The sequence below is a fragment of the Cyprinodon variegatus genome, unplaced genomic scaffold (assembly GCF_000732505.1).
Source record: "Cyprinodon variegatus isolate N-32 unplaced genomic scaffold, C_variegatus-1.0 Scaffold1497, whole genome shotgun sequence".
NCBI lineage: Eukaryota > Metazoa > Chordata > Actinopteri > Cyprinodontiformes > Cyprinodontidae > Cyprinodon > Cyprinodon variegatus.
In genome coordinates, this window is record NW_015151950.1 from 32364 (window position 1) to 59757 (window position 27394).

The 27394-nt window shown below is 40.7% G+C and overlaps 1 protein-coding gene across 1 annotated transcript in view; it reads left to right on the forward strand.

Moving 5' to 3' along the window:
* LOC107103644 (stromelysin-3-like) overlaps positions 1 to 23906 on the forward strand; it is a 46743-nt gene extending 22837 nt beyond the window's left edge. The window contains exons 2-8 of the mRNA XM_015403422.1: positions 8367 to 8593; positions 12820 to 12963; positions 16515 to 16648; positions 18479 to 18717; positions 19738 to 19954; positions 20420 to 20680; positions 22769 to 23906. Of these exons, the coding sequence (XP_015258908.1) occupies positions 8367 to 8593; positions 12820 to 12963; positions 16515 to 16648; positions 18479 to 18717; positions 19738 to 19954; positions 20420 to 20680; positions 22769 to 22887 (1341 nt within the window). The 3' untranslated portion in view covers positions 22888 to 23906. The remainder of the gene's footprint in view (positions 1 to 8366; positions 8594 to 12819; positions 12964 to 16514; positions 16649 to 18478; positions 18718 to 19737; positions 19955 to 20419; positions 20681 to 22768) is intronic.
* The last annotated feature ends 3488 nt before the right edge of the window (positions 23907 to 27394 follow it).

Sequence of the window (27394 nt, forward strand, 5' to 3'; positions counted from 1 at the left end):
CTTGGGGCCCCAAGCAACTGCCTATTATTGCCTAATGGTTAATCCGCCCCTGCCTGCAGGTTTGAGTGGATTAGATGATAAAACAAGTTGGTTGTGTTACCAGACTTTGTTTTTAATGGTTCCCAGCAAATTCTAAAAATCACTGTGGCTTGGTTTCTGTCTGACTTGCTATAACTGAAATATTGCCAAACTGGTGAACTACTAAAACCCTTCTTTGGGCCGCTTTTCTCCGCTTCTCCTGCTGTGACAACTTCACATGCTCTGTGTTGCAGTTTGAGAGGTTAGCGCTTTGTGAAGGTGGGCCCGCGATTGCGATTGGTTGGTGGGAAGTGGTGACTGTAGAATCAACCTATATGATAGGCTACAATGATAAGGAATAGAAACTCTATTAAAAAAAATTAAAATTCTATATCAAAACTCTATCGCCCTTTTTTTTTCTATTGCGCCATGTGTCTATCAATCAATATATATCCATCCATTTTCTAACACGCTTATCCCAAGTGGGGTTGCGAGAGGTGCTGGTGCCTATCTCCAGCAGTCAATGGGCAAAATCCAGGGTACACACTGGATAGATCACCAGTCTATCGCAGCAATTGATATATTCTTATTATGTTGTGACATGAAATTAATGGCTTTCCTGATATGTTCACACCGTGCATGGCTGGTTTGGACAATTCTTTCATTTAGAAAGGGAAATTATTTAAAACTAGTCATTATATTATGTTTGCTTTAAGATTAGAAACATATGTATGACTGAAGCTAAAGGACATGTAGAAAATAGAGGAAGGTCAGAGAAAAGTCCAACTATGTTTCTGTATCAAGTAAACCTTATTGAAAACCACAGGGATAACATTTTTGGATCTGGTTAATCCACTTTTCTGTGGCTTTAACCTTGAACATTGATGTTGGACCTGTTGGGAATGACTGTCATAAATCTTTTGTTTGGGGGTCAGACGAGTCAAACAATCCATTTGACACCCAGCTGGTGGGGTTCAGCTACTAAGCCTCGTTTTTTTCCACGTCTCCCTTTGAAATGACGCACACGCACACACATGCACACAGCACACACACATCACACCCAACTGTTAGAATTAGGCAGAGTTTTATGAGCTTGAAAGCCAACACTGCGCCCACCCCGGTGCAGTTATTGGGATCAGACGGGGTCGGGCTGGAACACATTTGCACATTTGGTGCATTTAGGATGAAGGATGGTTTGTGACCCGATGACCCCAAGTTCAAGCGTCGGTCCTAAACAGAGACCTTTGAAAGCTTTTGAGCAAAGCAGGCAGCAGCTAGAATGTTGTGCGGGATTTTTAGTGTGATAAAGATCATCAAGTTACATAGAGACAGATTCAAAAAAATTATTTATTTAAAATATATTAAATGAAATAACCACAAGATGGGAAATAGATTGAAGTATTTTACTTTTGCTCTTAAAGAAGCTCTCTTATATGAATAAAGCTACAATTAAGCGGATAACGTGTAAGGATTTAACTTGTCATTGATATTTGTTGAAAAAGGTTATTGAATTAAAGTTTATTTATTGTGTTATTCAAGGTGCAGAAGACTTACCTTTGTCTCACCCTCTGTAGTGTGTTCAGGCTAAAGGATTCCCCTGGGAAATAAGGCCTTTCCCCAGGTTCTAGAAGAGCCCACTTAGTGACTAAGAAGGGAAAAGAAGACTGTGCATTTTAGGGTTTGTTTGTTTTATTTTAGAAATATAGTATTTTTTTTTTAAATGTCTTGTTAGAATACAGTTTTGTACTCAAGTCTTAGAACCATTTTGTGGGTTATGTTTTGTGCAGATGTTTTTGTTATCCTTGTTTCATGGCGAGTTTGTGAGGTGATGGAGTAGGTGTTTGTGTTGATGCTAGTGGTTTCATTATAATCCCTCATTCAGTTTATCAAGTGGTATTATCGGTATAATTGACTAATAGTTCAGGTGACGGGCTGTTTTTTTGTGTCCTTTCTGCTGTTCCAATATTCAGCAGTCGCCACAGCAAATCATTATAACTTGGTCAAAGACTTGGCAAAGTTTATAGGGCCGGATGCAATTCCTGGGATAACCCAGATTCAAACCCGGACATTACAAACACTTAAACCACTTCCACTGTTATTTTGTTGGTATAAAGCTTAAAATGTTTATGAAATCTGACTTGACTTAATGCTTTACCTAACAGGCCTTATGTTAGAGGTCAGAGTAGCTCTTTAGGTTTTATAATGAAAGCAATAGAATATTTATGGTTGAAAAAGTATTTTTTTAATGTGTTTGTTTCACAAGTTGACACACAAAATCCTTTAGCACATAAGGGTTTTTTTCAGCATGAAACATTAAATATTAAAATAATGCCCCATGCAATAACCTGTGCAATAACCCTGTTAAATATGTATATATGTTTATATCAACCTTTTGCTCCTTTTGGCAACTTCTTTTGACTATTGAGCTGATGTGACAAGTGAATTTCTCCTCTATGAGATCAATGGAGTCTATGTTATCTTACCTTAAACTGTCACTAATTCGTCTGAAAGCCAAATTTATTTTCAAATTTCTGCTCTCAATCTTGACCTAATGGTTACATTTTAGTTTAAAGTCTTGCATGAGGCATGACATCTGGAAGCCGTTTAAATCCAATATTCGTTGGATTTAAAACATTACTATTGCCATAGACTCCAAAAACAGTGACAGTTGCATTGTTACAGTTGCAACTGCAGTACCAGCTACATACTTTATATTACTGTGTCATCATCAGCATACTTCTGGAATCCTGCCCCATGGCATGAATATGGCTGATAATTTGTTTAGAGCCTAAAAAGAAATGAACCAAGAACTGAGCCTTGGGGTACACCTGTGTTATTTTTGAAGCAAATACACACCTCCTCTGAAGCAGTTCTGGAATTGTATCAGGAAACAGCTGTAATAAGACACATACTTCCCTAAACTGTCAGAGCATTAATAACAAACAGGTGAAAGTGAGACCATAAAAACTGGATGAGAACCCAGGTTTATATTGGCACTACATAGAAAGAGGAGGAGAAGGAGGAGGACGAATAAGGCAGGTAGAGAAGTGTAGCAAACATTGGCATCTGCCAAGTCACCTTAACAACTCCTTGTTTAGAAGGAAAGGTAGATAAAAAAAAATTAATGTTGTACCATCACAAATATCAAAATGTGAAGTTGGCTTACATCTACTGAGACCTTAACTGGAACCATCCAGTTTAGTCAAATGAGACTAAGATTGAGCTTTGGTGATATGAAAAGCACCTCAGAGCAACTGACACCTAAGGTGAAAGATCCAAAGATCTTGAAAATTGGTCATCAAAGGATCTTTAAGCAGGCTGATGATTCATAGCATATGGCCAGATCAACACTATCAAACTTCCATCAGTCCCCAAAAATCCTACAGAAAGCCTGTGAGCTCAGTTGAAAGGCTGAGGGCATCAGTGAGAATAAAGGTCTTTGGGCCACCTAGAGAGGTGGTGCAGATCCCATATGATCCAGCTCTCCTCAAGCTCCAACCCTGTGAATGTGATTAAGTGCATTTCTTTTTGAAAAGGGGAGTTGTTTGGTGTTAAAAGTAGGGGTTTCTTTTTTCTGTGTGTTCTGTTTTGTCTTCTGTTTTAGATGTTTTAGATGATAGCCAAACAGATTTGCTTTCATAAAAGATCATTATGGGCATTGCCATGAGATCCTTGGTACTTGTATATGAAACTTAATTGAAAATGATTTAGGGAGTAATGTTGTATACAACAGACATGGAGACGGAAAGGGAGGTGAGAAAGAAACGGGGGATAATAACTAAGGGGAGAGAGAAAGAGATCGAGACAGCAAATAGCACCTAAAATGTGAGAAAATAAAACAAAAGAGCAAAAATAGACAGAAGTGACACAGCAACTCCTAGAAGCCTGCTTCCATACCTGTATGAGAGGAGGGGATATAAAAACAGAGAACATAACACCAGCAAAAAGAAGAAGAAAACAGACAAACAAAGTAAACAAAAAAATGCTTCAAGAGCAGCGGGTGTCCCTAAGATAACCATGCATGTTGAAGGCAAAACCTATGGCGAGTACATAATATTATTCAGGGTGGTATATCTCTGTAGCTGCAGCTTAGTATTAGTGTGTATCCGTGAACACCTAGACCAAACTCCTGTGGTATGTATATATTAGCATGTTCGGGTTTAAAGGATTTAACTAGCTTCTTCAGAAGGAAAATATGATAAATAGCAGGTGTGGGCGACCCCAGACTCGCCCTTCAGGGCCCCTGACAGACAGAGAGGGAATGCGAGCCCCAGATATCAAGAGACACCCCACATCACAGGGACACAAGGAGGGCAGACATAGGGGTGGTCGCACACTCCAGAGAAGGGCAGACAAGAGCACCCAGAGCCTGAGGGGCCAAACCCCAAAGGGCCCTAGTCCCTGAGGGGCCCGACCCCAGAGGTCATAGTGCCGCGGACCCAAGGGGCTGCAGCAGCAAGCCCATGGGATCCACCGGCAGCTGGTCACATCCGAGGTGGACCTGGATGAGAGCCTAGGGGTCCAAGGACCCAGGACCAGGAGGCACAGGCTTGGCAGGGCAGCCACTAGGAATGAGACAGCGCTCACCGAAGTACCAAACCCTACAACTAGAGAACCATTACCGCGGCAGCAGACACAGGCACCTATCATCAGCATACGGGATCTGCTCATACTTTGGAACTGCAATGTTCTAGTAGGTTGGAGGGGGGCAAACACTCAACCTGACTAGTAGAGAAAGACAAATTCACACTCATCGTCCCATTCGCACAATCCACCCATAATATAGAATGTATACATATAGTCTCCACAGAGACGCAGTTAACGGAGACAAAAACGTTTTCCTACACTATCCTCCTGGGTCTAGGGGCCTTTCCACCTAGGCAATCACCAGACACCCTAGTGTCAATGGGGCAGGCGGCTTAAGAAAAGGCTCCAAAACTAAGGCCCCGTCCACACGAAGTCAAAACGAACACGAAACGCTAATATTTTCGAGAACGTTTGTCGTAAAGACGGAGACGTAAAATAAATGTGATCGTCCACACGAATGCATGAAAACGCTGCAAAATGTATGCCAGGCCTGTAAGTGGCGCTGTGGTGCCAAAGCAAAAATAGGCGACGAAATGTTGGGCATGCGCACTAATATTTATACATGGTTGCCCTGCGGGTCCATTTTCGTGGTTCAGTCAAATTCAGGTGCTGAACTATGTCGTCGATAATGCTCTGTTCTTCCTGGAGATATTCCAGAAGAAGAAGATTCTGTTGTAAGCCCGACAGCAGGGTGAGTAGCATGAGCAGCAAGCATTCAACACAGTACGGCGCCATTGTTGTTGTGATACTGTGTCGCGCATGCGTGTTTAGAGGCGACGCTATGACGCATGCGTGTAAAAAAAAAATGTGGTCAGACCTTAAAGATGGAAACGCGAAAACGGCGTTTCAAAATCTTCCCACTCTGAAGGCTTAATAAAAAAAGATCGTTTACAGACCCCGCAACGCCGGCTTCGTATGGATGAGAGGCTGGTTTGGTGAAAAATTTGTGCGTTTAGGCCAGGCTTCGGCTTCGTGTGGACGGGGCCTAAGAGAGGAAAACAGCAGTGTACCCCAAGCCTATCCCCAAACATCGCCCCAGACCCGACCCCAGGAGGGACCCCCCCTTCCACGACGTAGCCGGCCAAAGCCCCTCCATGGCATCCCCCCATATACCACTAACCCCCTACAGCCAGTCACAGCCTCTCCAAGCCCTGCATCCTGCATCCCCACCTGACTGCAGGCACAGGAAAGGCAACCAGACAGACCAACACCACTATCTGAGATGCATCCAGGCATGGTGGGGGTATCCCGTAAAGCCACACCAACCAACCAGCTCCCCTGGCAGGATGAGGTCCAAGACCCCCATCCAATGCCAGCCATCCCCCATCCCAGCGGACAGACAATACATCGAAGCCACAGGATGGGAAAAAAAGGCGAGCCTAAAACCCAGCGAAGCCAAGCTTTCAGTGGTTTCAAAAAGTCTGATACCAGAAAAAAACATACTTGCCATTCTAATCTCTTAGATTTTTTATCCTCAACAAATGCCCTGTGATTTCCTTAAGATGTAAGATTTGCATTTTGATGATGTAAAGCCAATAAAAGATGCTTAATTTTAGTGCTGTTTACACACATCTACCTGCAGTATGCATTGGTGTGGAGGATGTGTAAATCTTATGCACTTGTTGATTTGGGGACCAGATTTTCTGTTGAAATAAGTAAAATAAAGAACAGATGTGGATGTTTTAGTTCACTAAGGTTTCTACCAGTCCTCTGGACCGTCTTGACCTCTGACCTTTGGATCGTTGTTTGATCATCTGTGCCCTCCTAAGGCTAAACTCGGTGCCTTTACTGGATGTACATCTTCTATCTAACCTCAATGTTTTTTATCTTGGAACCTTTAAATTGATGGCATTTGGAGCTGCTTTATCCCATGATAAGGCTTCAGTTGTTTGTCTTTATACATGTTATCTGCCTCTGTTCCAGGAAGGCAGATAGTAGCCCATATCACACTGGTCTTACACATTTCTTCCAGTACAAAAGCAAAGCAGAGGCTTAACCAGAAGCAGGCTTTCCGCGGGTGGATAGAGACCTTTCTGAGGTCTTTTGTTTAGAAGCTGCATCTCATTTTGCGCCAACAAGGCGCTTAGATTGAGCTGCATGGATGTGAACATAAACATCCCCTCTGACATGAATAAGTGCTGTGTGCAGTGGAATAAGCAGCTGAAATCTGCTCCAAACAAAGTGAAACAAAGGAGCCGGTGAAGAGTGGAGGGGGGTGAGGTGTGTGCAGTTGTTTTTTCTGGGATTCAGACCCATCAGTCACTCGGTTTCTGCAATCTGGAGCACATTCCACGAATCCCGCTGGGTTTTGTTCCCTCAAACCTACATCAGCGACACTGTGGAGCAGCTCGTTGAAACGCAGCACAAACAGGAGTCTGGCTTCCCTCTGAGGAATATTATACTGTCCATACAGATTTAATGGGTCAACTCTTAAAGTAGGGGAAAGAAAGAAGATATCTACTTTTTTCTTTTTTTTTTTTTGTTCTGAGTGGTATTTTGTTTTACAGAGGTCACAGGTCAGGAGGAGGAAACACCGGCACAGTGGGTCTTTCATAAATAACATCTCACCTTACAGAACCACCAAGAGACACTCTCATCATCTGTGGGTTCCTGCGGTGAAGCTTTGATTCTGTGTTGGCTTATCTTGGTCATCTCTGTTCTGTTTGTTTCCCCTGCTCTCTGTTTGGGCAAAGGTTGGCTTGTTCCATGTGTTCTGATTTAATCTGTTATGGTCTTTCTTGGTTGTTTCCATATTTGCCTCACCTGGGCGTCTGTTTTCCTGATTGGGCCTCAACTGTTTCACTTTGTCTTTATTCTAACTGCTTTGTTCTATTTTGTCCTTTCCCAACAGTTCATTTTATATTGCTCTTTAGATTCTGATTTTAAGATGGATTTTTTAGTTGGATTCACTGTTTCACCAATCTAATAGACTGTGAGCTGTTCGCTGATTGGCCTTAAGAGGTGGAGAAATTAGAAGGAATTGCAGGGAGAAGTTAAAACTAAAAAGCTTAGTTTTTTAAATGACATTCATTTCCAATAAAATGTCAAATCCTCCAATCATTTATTGAAAAAGTATAAAAGGGATAAGTATTTTTCTTTAATGGATCATTTCCTTAGAGCTGAAGTGATGCTTGTTGCAGAATGTCATAAATAAGACGACATGAAAACAACAGCAGTCTCTGAATTAGACCTTATGTAACAGCGCAGCTCACATCAGACTGACAGGATCCACTGATGGAGGTAATTAGTCTCATTTCAGCACAATGAAATTATACCGTCTTTTCCCACAGGTTGTTGGAAGCAGCAGCGGAAAGGGAAATGTATATCATTTCTTGATAGGGAGAGTACACCCTGCAGTGTTGTTCACTCCCGGACTGCAGGTCTTTTTTTTTTTCTCGGAGGGTATGGACTGAGGTGGCGATGGGATGGCTCTGCTCTGTAATTAGCTTCTGTGGAAATGAGTGGAGTCATTTCCTCTGGATCGGGTTGAAGGGGGGCATTAGGGATAATGGGTCACTCAGGGACCATAGATGGGGTGGAAGTACGTGGATCCGTGACCTGGTGAGGAGGTCAAGCTGTCATTAAGCTGAATGTGGGTCAGATATGCATGATCTCTGCAGAACGAGCTCTAGTAAACTCAGTGAACTCTTATTCAATTAAAGGTCATCTTTTACCCAAACACAGATCTGAGTTATAAAACTAATATTTGGCTGCATGTGTTAAACACTGTTGGAGGATAACTGAACTCCTTGTTGTTTCAGGCCTCTGAGAAGTCCCCGGCCCTGAAGAAGAGAGGAAAGGCTCCTCACCCCCAGGACTTGGTAAAGGAGGCGATTTCATCAACAAATGCTTCGAATACTTGGAACCGTCCTCGCTGTGGCGTACCGGACTTCCCCAGCCAGAAGGATGTACAGTACCGAGGACGACATCGCCAGAGACGCTTCGTGCTACATGGAGGCCGTTTTGATAAGAAGGACCTTACCTACAAGTATGTTTACATTTTTATTAAAGATGACTCAGTGTATTCAGTTTCTTACAGGGGAGATTAAGTTTGGCAAAATTCACTACTTTAGTTTGTTAAATTTACAGTGTTTATCTAAATTGTCATTAAAAGCAGCATACTTTGAATATTTAAGGGTAATTTAGCGCATATTATGAACCACTTTAAGCTAACGGTAGTTCAAGTATCTCGGGGTCTTGTTCATGAGTTAGGGACGGATGGAGTGTGAGATTGGCAGACGGATCGGTGCGGCGTCTGCAGTGATGCGGTCGCTGTATAGGACTGTCGTGGTAAAGAAGAAACCGAGTCTGGGTACAAAGCTCTCAATTTACAGATCGATCTACATTCCCACCGTCACCTATGGTCATGAGATCTGGGTAATGACCGAAAGGATAAGATCGCAAATACAAGCGGCTGAAATGAGTTTCCTTCGCATGGTGGCTGGGGCAGCCTTCTCCTCAGTGATGCTTCATTTGTTTGATAAATGTTGACATCTGTTTCTGCTCAGATTATTAAGGCGCCACCACAGTATATTATTTTGGTTATGTTGATGTTTTGGAACGACATGTTTGGTTTTATTTTCCAGTCATTGTTCCTGAAGATGTGCTGCTCTGTTTGAAATCATTGTCCTGTTAAGCTTCAGATGTCTTGATATTTGACTTCAGAGGAATTTATGTTAAAATAGATAAGTAAATGTCTGCCAAGTGCCTAAACTCTTCTGCTGCAATACAAACTCGTATCATCAACTGTCCACCACCATGTTTAACGGTCTGTGTTTGTGCTGACAGGCTGTGGTGTTCATGTTGATGTGAATTACAGTCAAAAGCATCCGCTATTGTGGATCTGTTTAATTGGGCCACAGCCTTGTGGTTCATTCAGGCGCCGCATTGCTAACCCTGAGCCATATTTTCTCTCCGGAAGAGCGACTCCTCTTCAGTTGTTCCAAAGCTGATATTGCTTAACATTTTTCTGTCTGTCATGACATTCACTTTAACATTTTTCTGAAATGAGGGATGGAGCACTTGGATGTTTAGCTGTTTCCAGGCGTTTCACATACTGAGACGTCCAATTCTGGGAAAAATTTTATTTTCACTTGAAAATGATCAGCAGTTAGCTTCTTCTTTAAGGCTTTGTTTCTTGGCATTGTGTATCCCTTATCTCATTGTATATCTTATGCATCCCATGGACCTTTTTCTTCCTTTGGCAGTGGCACATTCTCCGCTATGAGATCAATAAAGTCAATCAGTCAATCAATCAATCATCATATTACCTCGCTTAGTTATCAGTAGTGCCATTTTTTGGCACCGATACCTGGCTGTGCAGTATTAGCTGATACCAATACCATCTGTTTGAAATTGTGTGTGTGTCTATATTTGAAGAACTGCACACTACTTGGATGTAAAATAATTGCCATCATGGCTTTGTCAAGCATCTGCCTACCTTTGTGAAGCAGGAAGAAGAGTAATACAAAGGGAATCCAGTAGAACTTTTTATTGCCTACCTGGCATTGGTGACAATAGTTGGATAAACTTTTGGCTCTCAAAATTGAATTGAATTGAATTGAATTGAAATTGAATTGAATTGAATTGAATTGAAAATGGTATCGGTGCCCTATTTGTTGGTACTTTCCGATATGATACTACCATTTTAGTGCTGGATAGGGGCCCCGCCCGATACTGGTATTGATATCGGTGCAACACTAGTCATCAGCACTGTTTCATTGCTGCAGGAAAGTCCTGGCTTTAATAACCGGCCTAATCTTTCTGCATGGGGTTTGTATGCTCCCTCCATGAATTTGAGTTCTCTCCAAGTAATCCGGAGAAAACTGTTTGTCCTGTGTTGCTCTTTCATGAGCCAATAATCCGTCTACGGTGCATTCTGCCTTCAACCACTTCCCGCTGGAGATAGGCACCAGACCCCCCCTTAACCCCGCAAGGATAAGCAGCAATGGACAATGGATTGCAGAGGTTTATTAATGCGATTCTAAACAGTGAACATTTTCTAAAGCTGCTTTTGTTTTGACCTGAAGATTCTGACTAAAACCTGCAGCTTACACAGCGTCCCTGAGTTTCCAGCTGCAGTGAGCAGATGTTTCCACAAGGGAACAAAAATAACTTAATCATTTTCTCAGGACCAAACAGCAGCTGATAAGTAGGTTCAAAAGCAGCAGCTAGCTTAACTGGAGCCCAATATCAAAAAAATGAGTGACAGACTTAAGAAAAGCAATGAAAGATGAGAAAGCAGATAGAACAATCTGAAATGAAGTCATAGGTTTATGATTTTTACAAAGAGGTGCTGGTTTTCTTTCATCTGGGACTGTGGCACCGTCGAGAGTTGGCCGGCGTCTGCTGGCTGCTGCCTCTCTGTCTGCGTCTCCTGGGGTCCCTCTCATTGTACTCATTCTTTAACATAACAGCATATTAGGGCACACCGAAAGAAAGCAGGACGGGGGAGGAGGAGGCAGAACTAGCCGCAGACTAATTAGATTCTGCTGGATCTCGTCGATATAAGTGACACCTGAGTGATGTGGTTAACAAGAACCATGGCAACGGCCCACCAGGTCATACTGCACCCCACCTACTCTACGCTTTTTACACTCAATGCTCTTTTCCTCCTGTATTTAGTCTTATTTAGAATCGGTCACTAATTTGAGCTTTTGGAAGAAGTTCTTGCGTAAAGCGTGAAGTCACGCAGGGCGAGTTTAGAGCCGTGTTTGTTTTTACTGCTTTAACAGTTAAATTGAACTGAAGGACGTCCCAGATGGCTGCAAAATGTTAACGTTTTGAGTGTTTGACAGGAAGCAGGAGAGGAAGTCAGACCCTGAACATAATCTGAAGACAAAAAAAGGTGAAACTTTATGGGAAACTCAGTGACTCTAATATTTGAATTATGTTTAATCCTCTGTTAATAGATTGATCTTTTTAGTTTTATTTACTTCCTTTTATGTGTTGTTATAAAACACATTTTCCAATTAGACTCCAATAGCATTTCATAGTAATTTAGGAGGGTGCGGTAACTGAGATTTGTAGAGGGGCAACAGCACACAAAATCACAGTAAGGTACAATTTAAAGGTACAGAGGATGATCTTTTATTTCCGGGTGAATCATCTAAATAAGCGGTCCTCTAATTGTCAACCTATAGCAATATTTTTCTGCGCATGCGCACTTTCAGGCGTATATATGTGGTGAGCTACGGTTTCAGACAGTCATTGAAGCTCACCTTTCTCACCACGCTTCTCTGAAAATGGCAGAGGGTCGTAAGAGAAAAAGTGTCTTCGAAGTGTAGGAGAAGTAAAGAAAGGCCTCAGAATAGGCAGATATATCCCAGAATGCATTGCAAATCCCCCAATCACTCTGCTCTCCATCCCCCCCACTATGTCTGAACACCTTCCTCTTCATCTTTTTAATCTACCTGCAGATACCTGAACTCTTCCACGTTCAGTACTTGCAGTCTTTCCATCATATGTTCTCAAGTCTCAACCTGTACCTCAAACTCAAAACAGACGAATGAAGGATGCAAGAAAGCTGATTAATTACACTGAGGTTGCAACAGTGTTTTGATAGTCGTGTTCAAACTAATTATTTTCAGAGTTTTCTAATGTTTTTATCAGCTAGAATGAGATGTGAGCGGACACAGAAAATGTCCCTTTTAAATATCCCCAGCTAACCCCGTTTATCATGTTTGTTTAACCTTTATTGTCTCTATGCAACAGAAAAATTATAGTTTGACATCCTGGGGCAAAATAACATGCTTGGTCAGCTCAGCCAGCTTTTATATCACTGCTGTAGAAAAGCAGTAATTAATGCAAGCGGAACGTGTTGTGACTGCTCCGACATTAACCCACATGCTTAAAAATGTACAATTCCCTGAGTTACATCATGCTGGTAGCTCACAAGTTAAAAACAACCCTGACCCAGTGCACAAACCACTGATGTAGTCACTTCGATCCTCTGTGCTATCAGAACGAATAACTTTGCCTTTTCTAAGACAGATTTATGAAAAAAAGGAAAAAATTTGAGCTGGTTTAATGCTTCCATTTTGCATGGCTTTCCTAGTTCTGGGTGGTTGTTATCTGAACAGTTAGGAAAGAGATCAGTAACAGTTCCCCTCCATCTCTGCAGAGATAAGAGATATCGTCGCTGGTGGTCCCTCCCCGCCGCCGTGCTTGTTGTGTTTATGCGTTGACATTGACACCTGTGCTGATTTCCTGCAGGATTGTACGTTTCCCCTGGCAAATGGACGAGGAGAAGGTGCGGCGTGTGTTTCGGGAGGCGGTGAAGATCTGGAGTGATGTCACACCTCTCACCTTCACCGAGGTCCGCAGAGGGACGGCGGATATCCGGATCGACTTTTCCAGGTAACAGCTCAAAGCGGAAACGGAACGAGACGCATGTTTTCTATTCATTCTGACTTTTAGTTTGAAAGTTTGCTTTTGCATGAAAATAAACACATCCTATTCTGGAATAGTGGTCCCCAAACTCCATTTGCTGGGACACCTTTGATTTACAAGTTAACGACAAACCTTTTCAACGCTTGGACAAGGAAAAATAAACTGCATACTGAAGTCTGTTAAAACATAAAACTAACGTTTAAACTTTCTAATTTTTAATTCATTATTGTATTGTGTGACAGAATTTAGCATTGCTATCAATAATTTCTTTATAAAATACTTCTCAAAAAGGCCCGGTATATTCCATTTCATTCTGCCACGTCCCCCTGCAATTACACCTGTCTTCCCTAGGGGGCGCCTCCTCCTCTTTGGGATTTACTTTCATTTAGTACACATTTACTTTTCATTTAAGCACAAATTCTACTTACTTGTGACTCATCCATAAACAGGATAGACGTCTTACCTCATACTACTGTAACTGTCCCTAACTTTATTCCAAACGCTTTAAGATGCCTGAAGAGAATTAGCTTGATCCAGTCGACTTCACAGATTCACACTCCTGGTTCTGGTCAACCATGTTTGGCTTTAGCAGAGACCGACAATGATTCAACCAGGCCTTGTTTATTTGGTACTGATCCAGTAGAGATGATCTTATGTTTAGAGAATCTGCAAAGTTCAGATCCAAGACTCAGAGTTTGAGCAGAAGTTTTTAACTCATCAAGAGGCCTGAGGAGCTGCAGGTTTCATTAAAGCTGCTGCTCTTAAAAAAGAGGATAAGATAAAGGGGATATGAATGTTCTTTGTCGAAATGCATAAGCAGAAGCTAATACAAAGTGGAATTGTTTCCATTGAATAAACGACACAAAGAACATACAGTGATGAGCAAAAAACTGCAGCAAAATGTAAATTTAGTCTTTTTTGAACCTGTTAGTCCTTTTCCGGATGATTCTGCTTTCCTGAAGAACGTGCTTTAAACAGGCTGTGCTATAGGGTGGGAGGAGTCAGCGGAGATGGTTTTGGGTCTCCTCTAATCTCAGCCGGTGTTTAGGGCGTGGACATCCCATGTTTTTTTAATCACCTCGTCAAGGCGGTTTCTTTCCTGTGCCATGAAGCTTCAGTACCACAGTGTTACACTTCGACATAAGATGCACTCTGTTGTGGCTCATCAAAAAGATAATGAGCCCTTTGAAGGATGGTCCTATACTTTTCCTGAGGAATAAAATCTGATTTATACTCAGAAACCAGGTCGTCTGCGTGTATGCCACAGTGAACGCAAATGTTCCCCCGCTCCTTCCGCAGACGCTCTGATGCACCTCTCCAAAATTGTAGGTGACCGCAGACAGTGCTGCAGACAGGAGGCTTCTGATTGGTCAGATCTACAACCACTCTACACTATGCGTATTTCCTGTTTGGAACCTTACCGTCTTGTTTTGTTTGTATGACCGCCATTGTGGAAAACGACTCGTGAAGTTGGACCAGCTAGAAGAGCGAGGTGCGTGTTATGTCCCTGCCTTGTCACACAAACTTGCCCCCACTTCCTCACCGCCTCGGCCATATCTAGACCCACGGCTAGTTCATGATTGTCCGTCTTGCATTTTGCCGTGGAATACTATAGTGCAGACCATGCTTCAAAACTGGGCATAAATCAAAACTACCTGCAACAAGCTCACTGCGACACACTGCTTCGGGGGGATAACCAGCCCTTAAGAGGCTCTGTTCAGTCTTCGTGTTATGAGTTCTTGAGAAGTCAGAGAAGATGTGAAAACCCAGGATGTTAATGTTATCCTCACTCTTTACTGCCTATGTGTATCTGGAACATGGCTTTATACATACTTGTGGACATTACTGATATCCACATTAGCTTACTTGGTTTTGCTAGTGTAATATGCTCAGAACGTAGTAGCCAGAGCTCAAGCGAGACAGACAGTGAATTACTTAAAAGCGTTTATTCTTAATACAAGAGCGGGCTGTGGATCTGCGGTTTCAGTGGTTAGGGCATCTATGACTGAAGCTCTGTGGGAGAGAAACACAGATTAGTGACTGCGATAATCTGAAGGAAGATGATTATTTATGCGCGAGTCACTAACCTTGTTTAAGAGCTCCATCCAGTGTCTAAAGAATGGCGATGGCTCCAGTCGGTTGACCCAACAGAAGCAGCAGATGCTGCCAGAGAGTTCCAGACATGGAAGGCTGCAGAACAGACAGGAGACCGGAGACAGGCAGGCAAAACTAATAAGACAGGGACAGGCAGGCTCAGAAGTCCAAAGGCAAAAACGGGTCAGGATCAGATAATCAGGACAATAAGTACCCTGGAAAACTCTCTTCACCAAATGCTCAAGAATAATCTGCCACATTTGGCTGGGAAACAGAGAGCTTAAATAAGAATCTGGAACAGGTGATTCTGATCAGGAACAGGACAGAGCTAGACAGGTGAAAGAAATGAGCAATCAAGCCAGCCATCAGTGCCAAAATCATGACAGCTGGTCAGGACAAGGTTTTCTGAAAACCACTGGATTAGATGGTGGATTTCCTTTGTGCAGTGAGTCTCATCTTTGTTGTTGTTGAGATCCATCATGGTTGTATTAATCACAAGTATGTTTTTGGGGTGGAAAGCGGTGAATGAACAAAGTAAAGAGGAGTGGACTGAGCACACAGCCCTGAGGTGTCCCCATGTTCAGAACCAGAGAGGATCACCCTCTGTTTGCTGTGAACATTAAATAAAGCTTAGAAATTGCTGCATGTTACTGTTTGCATTGTTCAGCGTAGAACAGGCTTGATTTATTCGCACAGAAAAATCCCTTTGGCTCGACGGTGGAAGGAGAGATTCTTCTCCTTCATTAGTGAGTGGAAAAATAATTGAGAAAAAAACTTTGACGAGTACAAATTAATATTTTAATACTCTTTCAAGTTGTTAAAACAATTCTTGTTTTTAATATTAGTTGTTTGAACAACAAATATTAAATTAATTGTTAAGATAAAAGTGGACTTCTGTTGGTCTAAACTGTGTTCTGGATAAAAACATGTTGATAATTTTTGTTACACCAGCCAAACATAGCATGAGACTCTGACAAACAGCTGTGCTACAAAGAGATTTACAGAGCTGTAAAGATGAGGACAGAGATAATGGAGCAAGAGGGGACAAGCAGGCACCACTCTGCTGACACTAATGCTTTATGTGCGATTGGTATCTGCTGACTCTGGGTTTTTATTCTGTAATCATTTCTGTGGTTTTCCCGTTTGAATCATTGCATTTAAAGCTTATTGTCGCATCCCAGAAATGTTTATGCGGAAATGCTAAAGTGATAAAGTGAACCTCAGAATAATCTCAACAGAATATTTAAGTCAATTTTATGCACTTATTTCAGTTTGATATTAAGAACTATTGATAAAATCGCCAAAAAAATACTTAATCACTTCTGACTTGTGTGAGATTTATGAGAGGACATCTTTTTTTTTTTTTTTTTTTTTTTACAAAGTAGTTTGTTTCTGATTGGTGTGTTTGTTTCATTCATATGCAGCTACTGGCATGGAGACAGCCTCCCGTTTGACGGTCCGGGTGGGATTCTAGCGCATGCTTTCTTCCCAAAAACACATCGACAGGGCGACATTCACTTTGACTACGACGAGACCTGGACCCTGGGGAATCACATGGGTGAGTGTTTGGATCACTTTACTTTGTGTCTGTGAGTTTGTTCTTACTGTGAAGTTTGCTCTAAAAGTTAGAAACTTTGTTAAAAGTGAACAATGTATGCTTCTATGTATCAAAAATACTATCAGACCTGAAATGTGTGTCTTATTTGTATATTTTCCTCATATATTTAATAAAAAATAACTTGATGATGTGTAGAAATATAAAGCAGAACTGCCTATTCTGTTTGCTATTTCTGGCTAAGTCAATGTTCACATCAGACTGAAAACTATCTAAAAAAAAACCCACAACCTATTTGTAAAGTATTATTTGCACAAAACAAGGCATATCAAGTCATTTGATTCCAGTATTTGTTGTTATTAGTTGCTCTATATGATTGATGCCCAAAGTCAGTCCTTGAGGGGTGCTGTCCACCTGCTCCATCAGCGCTCTGCTCCGCCCCGCTAACCTACATCGTGCAGAATACTTTCATGTTAACCAATGAGAACTGTTCCACATCCACCGCTACTCCTCCGCACGTCACCATCCACATACGTCTTCTCCGTCCGTCCCAGTTAAAATAAGGAGCCGAGTTATTTTTTGCTCCACTCCGGTCCAACCAGGTCAAGATCCGGAATTGCAATTGCACTAAACAGGACAAAGAATGGCAAGAAGATCCAGTTTATCATATTAAAATATGGTAACCACAGATCGGTAACTACAAATTACAGCATAATTCTTATATATTCCCAAAAACTAAGACCGTTTGTTTAAATTATTGGATGCAAACTATTGGTACTTCAACATACCAGGAAGCTGATTTCTCATCTTAATCAAAATATTAATTTTATACCGAGAGGCTAAAAAAATTGATCAAATCCAGTCAAAATGCCCAACAGCACCTCAGACAACTTCAAAAGAAATTTCTTATCGCAGGCGTGGATGAAGAGAAACAGGTAGAGAAATACGTAGTTCATACAAACCATGTATGAGCCTAGTTATCCCTGTTACAAAAATCTACAACAAAAAGAACATATTTGGGCAGAAACTGCACATATGCTGATGGGATTTTTTTTTTATACGTCATATTAAATTAAGTTTTCATTATTGCATGTTTTTCTCCTGTGATTTAATAATAATATCGCGCATGCTCTGCTCGAGCTCTGAGGAAGTCGGAGCAGAGCAAGACGGGAGGAACAGCGGAGGCTGGAGGCTTTGCTTTGCACAGGCGGTCAGGAGCGGCCTGGTTACGAAGGATGTGGGATTACAGGGTTAGAAGTTAGAACATCTGCTCCAGCACAACTGATTTTAATTGATGGCTGATTAACAGGATGTTGCTGAACTGCAATTCTCTGAATCAGCTGTGCTAAAGCAGAGAAACCTGCCTTCTGTATGTAGAAGGACTGAATGGATTCAGATCCGTTTTTACAGACAGTTACAGGTGATTTGCAGCAAAAAAGGAAATAAAAAAACCAGATAATAAAAGCTGTTAATCCGTTAAAGTATGTACAGTTTATCATGTGCATATAAATCATAGTATGTATGATGTGCAAGAAGAAGCAAACCAGTAAAACAAAGAGGTTAACCACTTTTTTTAATAATGTTTAAAAATGTAATTGGTAAAAGGTTTGTATGATGAATGATTATCTAAAGGTTAACATGTCTGATATATGTGTGTTTGACGTGAGCAGATAAGTGAGAACAGGTGTGAATCAGCAGGTAAAGGGCCTTTTTTTCTTGTTTGACTCAGGTGACTCAAATAGTTAAATCCCCACAGTCTGCTGCTTTAAGCAGGTCAAAACAAACACTCACCTGTATTCAGACCCCGTATGAACTCTCCCCTCCTCCCTGCAGGTACAGACCTTCTGCAGGTCGCCGCTCATGAGTTTGGGCATGTCCTGGGCCTGCAGCATTCGCGTAAACCAAAAAGCATCATGTCCGCTTACTATTCCTTCTCCTACCCGCTGAGGCTGAGCGAGGACGACAAGCAAGGCATCCAGTACCTGTACGGAGCTAAAACACAGGTCCTACCCCCACCGCCAACCCCGGCTCCACGGGCTCGGCCTACCAACACAGAGACCAACGACCTTAATGTGAGTGCAGCCTGTGATAATTTGAATAATGACCTACTTAAAAACACATTTGCCTCATTTTCTTTTAAAGATTCAAACATGCAAATATGTTTGCCTTCAATGCATTTTATCAGTTAAACAAACATGAGTTTGTACCTCAGGAAACAGATGAACGTTAGTCAGGTAGGAATCAGCCAGTAGGCCCTATTATCACTTTATCTCCATTAGAAGAAAACCTTTCCAGCAGTGGCAGCTGGCCAATAGAGGGCGCTAGTGTGCCGCCCTACACCCAATGACCCTGATTAGAACATAGAAATAAAAAAATAAAAATATATATATATTTATATATTTTTTATTTTAAATTAAAATATAAAATATTTCAAAATATATCTCTATATATTTTTTAGATGTGCAAGATCAATTTTAAATCTTTCATGACTAGTAAAGCTTCATTCCATTTCTCTTCGATTTTGGTGACGTATTTCCACCCAAGGGCGCAAAAATCTTTTGCAAGAAGGCTTGGCAGGCAGCAAGTAGCTTTATTCTGCTTTCCCTGCCTCCTTTTTCAAAGGTCAGGATCAGACCCAGCATGGAGAAAGACAGCTCGGACTGATTTAAAGCACTTTTTAGAAAAGGCAAAGAATAACGAACTATCTGGAAAATTATAGTCTACTCTTTCTAGGTGTTTGTTAATTTGCATAGTTCCTCATAAATAAACACATTCTCAGAAATAAATAGTTTTTATATATTAAAAAATATAAAGCTGACTAAACTGGTAAATTGTTTTTTTTTTTGTTTTTTTTTAAGTTTGCAACACAATATTGGAAAACACAGATTTGCCTTCACAAAGCCTCAGAAGGACAAGATTTATGTACGAAAAGTAAACCTGTACAGTAAATTATGATTTGTTTTTATAAAGTGTTTTTATTATGTTTTTGTTGTTGGTATTCATATAAATATATTGGTGTATATGTTTGATTGGTTTTTGCTTTCCAGTGGTTTTTTTCTTTAGAATTATAACGTTGTCTGTTTTATCTGCAGCCTGACGCCTGCCAGACAGACTTTGACGCCGTCTCGATGATCCGAGGGGAGCTGTTCTTTTTTAAGTCGGGCTACGTGTGGAGAATCAGGGACCCCGGAGGATCTGGGCGCCTGGAGAGTGGTTACCCAGCGCTGGCCTCCCGACACTGGAAGGGGATCCCCAGCAAGATCGACGCCGCCTTTGAGGACAAATCGGGAAACATTTGGTTCTTCCAAGGTGAGTTTGCTCAGGGATTGAGGTGCAGTAACACTTTTTATGGATTTATAAGGGGTTTCCATAAACCTCCCACCACAACATCTTGTGGGAAAAAGCTGAATTTGAAATTTTTTATAGTATTTAAGGAGATAAGAAAGATGAGACACAGACCTTTATTTCCAGTTTTAAATTTTGGTTGAATCAGGGTTTGGTATTAAACACAGCATTGAGCTGAATGTACAAAAAAGCAGTAAACATAGAAACATTTTTATGGATAACTTGTAAATATGATTCAATATTTGTTGTTAAACAAAAGGTTTCTGAATTTTACCCTGGATGATAATTTAGTTTGAAACGATACATTAAGATAAATAATATTGAAATTATTCATTTTCATTTAATCTCTATTAAAGTCTTTAGGGATTCTTGTAGTCTTAACGAGGCATCAACGGAAATGCAGATTTCAATAATTTTTGGTCTCTGCAGGAGATAACTACTGGGTGTTTGACGCTGAGATGCACATCAGGGGGCCTGAGTCCATCAGAAATTTAGGGTTGTCCGTACCCAGCATCCAGGCCGCACTTCGCTGGGGTCACGACCCCAACTACAACACCTACTTCTTCAGGTCCGGTAGCTACTGGAGGTTTAGTCCCCGGGAGAACCGGGTTGAGTCCCCGCACCCACGCAGCATGCAGTACTGGAGAGGTATACCCAAGGACGTGGATGCTGCCTTCAGGGACATACACGGTATGAAGGAAAAATAGCTTCTTTTTTTTTCTTCGATAACGAGCCCAGGTTAAACTGCATCAACCATCAGTTTCTGACCAGCAGTCTGTCACATTGATTGCTCACCACCTCTTTACCAGAATCCATCAAAAAATAGTTTTTTGCAGTGGTGTCAAAAAGTACACATATTTGTTACTTAAGTAGAAGTATAGATACTGTAGTTTAAAAACACTCTGGTAAAAGTTAAAGTATCATCTAGACCTCTTTACTCAAGTCAAAGTGAAAAAGTATGTGCTCCAAAACTACTTAAAGTATAAAAGTATAAAGTAACCTTTAAAAAAAACAGCCAGATGCCACTATGTGAATTGAAAGTTCAGTTTTTCGACTATTTTGAAAAATTCTTTGAGATAGGGGCAAGGATGAGGGAGGTCTTGTTGGTCTTCGTCTCCCAATTCGCTCTCGCCTGTGTCCGACCTTTCAGACATTTCAACATCTTTTTCTGAATCCAACATTGTAGCATGGCATAGACAATTCACGTTTGCTGTTTGTAGAACACCTGCTTGCTTCTGATGATTTCCTTTAGCTAACCAATGAGTGTTTGCGTTCAATGACTCATCCAATCACACTAGTTTTCACTAGATGTGGATGGAGCCAATGATCTGCATTGGATGGCACACATCATGTGAAATAAGTATTTATAAACATAAAACCGAAGCCAAGAGTAACGAGTAACATTTGTCTTAAAAATGTAAGGAATAGAAAGTACAGATACTTGTGTGAAAATGTAATGAGTAGAAGTCAGAAGTAGGAAGAAAAATAAGTAATGGAGTAAAGTGTAGATAACTAAAATGTGTACTTAAGTAACAAAGTATTTGTTGAAATTTACTGGCTGCAGCCATGTGACGATCTAAAGGACCTATTAATGTTTTTAGCTACATTAAGAGTAGATGATTTGATTCTGACTGAACTAAGGGTCAGATATTTTTAATACCTTGATGCAAATCTAGCTGGAAGCTGTCAGAGAGGATTTCTATTGTTTACTATCACAACTTATCACAATTTTGCAATATATGTTGCCATATTTTTCCCAGCTATCAAAATGAAATGTATAGATAAAAGACCAAGTGCTGTATATGTTTATCAGATGATATTGATCATTTAGTTGTTTTGGTATCCATGTTGTTTGGGGTTAGAGTCAGTCCACGTCTTCCACTGTGACTGCCTCAACTACAGGTATGGCGCTGCGCCACACAGCAAAAGGGCTCCACGGCACTATCTGCCAGAGTGCCGATGCAGAGGTAGCCCATTTTCCCTCATTTTTTTAGGTGAAAGAGTTTGTTTTTTAAAAATCGATTCCAGGAACTGAAAGATCGATATTATATCAGGCAGCCAAAAATCACAATATATCGGCAAAACGATTTTTTTCCCACACTGCTAAATACAACCAGAGCATTAATCTCAGGTTCAAGTTCATCCACTCTCTCTCCCTCATGATGACTGCAGTGATGTTTAGTAGAGCAAACCTCAAACTCGTGTTAATAGATAATTAGCTGGAACTAAAAAATGTTCTGGTCAGAGTCAGTATTAAAGTTTAATCGCTATCTTTGGTCTGGGTTGATCCATGTTTTTCTGTTCCTGTGTGCAAAGACACACCAGGCTCCAGCTCTGCAGATGGCAGCGCAGCTGCTCTGAAATCTGCCGTTTTCCTCTGCTGCAACGTTATTTTGTTGTTGTTGCTTTTATTTATTGTGTGAAAGACGATGGACCAGCATCCCCGAATGTAACCTTATTGAAGCGAAAAGCTTGATAATGATTGATTGTCTTAAACATTTTACTTAAGTAGTTTTGGTATGAGTGCATACTATATAAGGGTCATTTGCATTGAAAACTATCTTTAGATCTTATTCAGATAAACTTTAGCATGCCATAGAACGTTTAAATCATATAAAAAGCTGAGCGGCAATTAAAAAAAAACAACATTTAACCCACTCTAATATAATCTCTCTGATGCAGTTCATTCACTCTGATGGGATGTCGTTGGATGCATCTTTACATTCTTCCTTAGTTTCCAGAAATAAATAAACGATCTTTTCTTGTTCCACTTTGCAGGCTTTGCCCATTTCATCCGAGGACGTCAGTACTGGAAGTTTGATCCTGTCGGCATGAACTCGTTGGAGGGATACCCTCGCTACATCGGCGTGGACTTCTTCGGATGCAGGAACGAGTGAGTCTGGTGAAGAATCACTTATCCCGATTCCCTTGATAACGAAGAGGAATCATTGGAATAAAAACTGCAGACTCAAGAGGACAAGATGATCTTTACACCTGTTTATGCTCCACCGCACTTAGTGACACTCAGATCCATTTGCGCCTTTTTCTCAGGAAAGAAAAACGAACAAACAAACAATCAAAAAACACATTACCTTCCCTCAGCTCTGGCACCTCCTGTGCAGCTCTACTCGTATTTATTTTTGCACATTTTTTTGTCACCGCAAATCCCGAGTCCTGGATTCGGTCTGAGCCAGAAACCGTTTCACAAACTGTTGGACTCAGTGTGGTCAGTGTTTGATGATTTGGTTAGTAATTTCATCAACAACACACCTCAGAGAGTTTGAAGAGTGATATCAGACTTACAGCAGATTTCATTCATTTTCAGGCTGGATTTGGACTCTTTAAAATGGACCAAAGGGTCTTGTTGAGGTTCTTGCAGCAATGTCCTGTGAATGTGCTGTTCTGTCAGAGTAGAATATTTTTACTAAGGATATGAGCAGAACTTTGATTAGGAAGCCATAGTAGCTTAGAGAACATGTACCTCAGAGGTGTCGATGGTGTCAGAGACAGGTTGTGTAGTAGTATGTAGGATGGTAGATAACATGTAAGTGCCTTGCTCAGTGGCTCATCCACATATTAAGAGTGAGGAAGCTGAAATCAAAGTGAAACAGTACAATCAGAGGCAGTTAATCTTATTAAATTGAGACCAATCTGGTAAACAGTGACCACACTAAGGAAGCCTGGTTGATTGAATCAAGGCTTTGACTTCTCTGAACAAGCATGTGGCGACAGTGGAAAGGAATTTAGAATCCAGAAACATTTTAACTTTGTGCTTAACAGTAATAGTAAAGAAAAAGTTTCTGTCTTCATAACTTGTAATCTTGGTCTAAATCCATCACCGTTTGCTCAAGCTGTTGCCTTGTGATATTCCTCGAGTCTTCCTCAATCCCCTTTCACACTTCTAATGGCTTCCAGTGTTTCTGCCCAGTGTTTCTACAAGCGAATAGCATTGAGAATTTCGCTGTTGGTAGTCTAACGGCATCTTCAAAGTGATTCAGATGCACCGCTGTTCTGTCAGAACAGCCTGTGCTATCAGATCAGCATACATTGTTCTAATATGCATGGGAGCACATGTGCAACAGAGAATTATTCCCCCATTGAACTTTAGCAGCAGTGTACCATCCAGTGTGTACCAAAAAAGTTTTAATTTAAAGGTATAGAGGACGATCTTTTATTTTACATGTGGATCATTTAAATAAGTGGTCCTCCTAATTGTCAATCATTCTGGTGATATGTTAAGGTGAGGCGATCCTATGCGCTCGTCCCCTTAGCTATCTTTTTGTGCGGATGCGCACTTTTAGGCGTATATCTGATGAGCTACGGTTTCAGACGGTTATTGAAGCTCATCTTTCTCACCGTGGTTCTTTCAAAATTGCCGAGGGTCATAAGAGAAAAAGAGTCTATGAAGTGTATGACAAGAAAAGAAAGGCCTCAAAAAAGGGATATGTATCCCAGAATGCTTTGCGCGGAGAGCTTTCCTCTCAAAGCATTGTGGGATTTGCTGTCACAGCGGCCCGCTGTCGCCATAGGCTGTCGCTACCCGACAGCGGTGACTAATAACAAAGATGGTGCAGGCACCGCACTGCGGAGGAGGAATCACGTGATCAACGGAGCAAAAAGCAGTGATCATCTGTCCGAACGGTCAGTTAACTGAGTTTGCTATAAAGTCCACTATATAGTCCCCGCTCTACATATTGATTTAGGGAGTAGGGCAGACATTCGGAGACAGTAAGCTTGTATGAGCTATGAGAACAGCAACCTTTAAACAGAGCGTGCATGAGGAGAAACCGGCTTGTGCACGCTCTTGCACGCATTTAATAGGCGTTCCCTCTCCGTAGCAGGTGCAGGGTTGTGCATGGGCTTTCTTTTTTAATGGAGAGGGCGGGTCTTTTAAAAAATGTTCGAAAATCCTCTACAATACCTTTAACTCTAACAAAAGGAAATCAGCTTTGATTATACTGTTATTTGTTGGATTTAGAAACAGCCAGACATGATTGAAGTTTCCAAGATGTTGAAGCCTCTATAGCTAAAACCATATTAGTCAATATTAATTTAGAATAAGTTATTTAGTAATTAAAACCATGTGTGGGAATTTTAATTTGGTTAGATTTTGTTTTCATGTTTATAATAATAGAAAACGTTGGCTGTGGTTTAAATTGTGAATCGGAATTATTTTTAGGTTAGATAAAAACTAAGTGTATGCTGATCTGACAGAGCAGCAGCATCAGGTCTGAAAGTGCAGCTGCTGCAAGTCAGGTTTCTGTTCTAATCTTGTTTGGACACTATTAATAATTATTTATCTCCATCTGAAGCAGCTTTTAATTCTTCTGGTGTGATTCATGGTCTTAGCAGCTGAGGTTTGGTGTTTCTCTTTCACCTCCACATACGAGGATGCAAAATATTTCATCCAGAATCAGAAAAAGAGACTAGATATTTATTTTTTTAAGATTTCTTTTCTTTTTTTTTCAAACTTGGGTTAATTTACAAGAACTGAATGAAATAAAATGCAATGGGTAGTTTGTCATTCCTGAGTTGCCATTTCATTTACTTTACATCTAGAAGATAATCAAAGATTCATCAGGCAGAACAGCAGTTTTACCCCAGATCTTCTTTATCTTATGCTCCTGTTTTAAATTGCAATGACTTCCTCCTTAGCTAAACAGTTTAAGAATGAAAAGAAAAGCTGTTTGTGCAAACATCTGCACAAGTCTGATGTCACTCTTCTCACGTCATGGTGTGCTGCAGGAGCAGCTGCAGGGCGCCATCTAGAGGCTAGAAGGGACCCTGATGAAGTCACTGCTCATCTGTCAATTGGTGCTCTGTGTTTTTCTGTAAATCATCGATGCATTCAGGGACTGCAGCGGTTCTCCACCAGAGACTCATTACTGGATTCCTAATATATTTTAAAACTAAACAGTGGGTGTGACAATCTCTGGAAACCTTATGAGAAAACATCGTACAAAAGGATCAAACCTGAAAACTTTTATTGTTCTGAAAATCACAAGGAAGATGCTTTAACTGTTAACAATTTAAACAGCTGTTTATCCTCCATCACTTAAAAATCCCACCTTTAATACTGTGCAAAGGTTTTTAAATGTTATTTTCTTGCTCTAAAATCAGCAGCTAATCTATGATTAGTAAAGAAAGACACTAGTGGCGCTTAAATGTTGTTTTCATTGGTCTGCTTTAAATTTTTTGGTCTCATGAAAGTCCCAGCAGAATTTATGCATGATACCATGTCAGCACGCCACACTTCCTGAGTGGAAGAAAAACTAATGAAAAGGGCCGACTTAATGAGCAGCTTAAATAGACATGTAAAGCACTGAGAAGGACGACAGCTACACAGCATTATAATTGTTAGGGGTAACATTTTTAACAATATTTAAAGGAATATTCTGGTCATATTCAGCAGTCAAACTTCTAAAAGTACTTTAAATATAAAATTATTACATACTGTTCAATAAATAAGTGTTTTTAATTAATAATAATAAATAATTTTCATGTGAATGTGCTTTACTGAAGGCATCCATGTTTGTCAAAGAACACTACTGCCACCTACTGGTTTGTGACGTCACGGTGCGGTATCGGCTGTTGATCAAGTCCCAGTGCTGTATCTGGTGTTTGTCACAACGCGCTATTATCCAAGTCATCTTGAAAACATTCTTCTTCCAAATGTTGGCTACATATTACGCGTTTTTTCTCTGGCCAGAAGTTTGATGGTAAATCCTCCCTCTTCAAGTTGGCAATCCAACTTGAGGATCATGAATCGGAAAGGTGAAATAACTAATTTATTTTAACTTTTACCCGATGCCCCATGCACGTGGGCATTGTCAGTTTCACTATAGCTGTGGTGAATTTCAATGGTGAAGTCCTCTGGAAATCTTAAATAATTGTTGTTGATTGCAGATGTGTCTAGTAGTTCCCATTGATTTTGCTTTTAAGTGAGGAGAGTGGCGCTAGGCTTACTGCACTGTGACGTCACTGCTGGAAGATGTCAGTAGTGAGGTGTTACTATATTTGGGCAAAAATGGCCGCTTCTGGACTTGGTGATCGTGATGAAAGTTATTATTTAAATTTATTTATTGATTAAAGCTAAAAACACTAAATCACCGCAAACATATTAGTTTTAAGTATAGAAAATTAAGCCATTAAGCAATTAATTATTCCTTGCTGACCGAACCTTTGCTTTAAAAGAAAAAAGAGAAACAAATTGTTCAGGAAAATACAAAATAAGTGTAATATTTTTTTTTCTGCTATAATGTAATGTTGAGAGGGTTTTTATCATGCCCAAACTAGATTATTCTGAATTTTGATCAAATCTATAGAACATTTTAAAGGAGAAACATTAATATTCTCAATAAAGGGATGGATGGATGGATGGATGGATGGATGGATGGATGGATG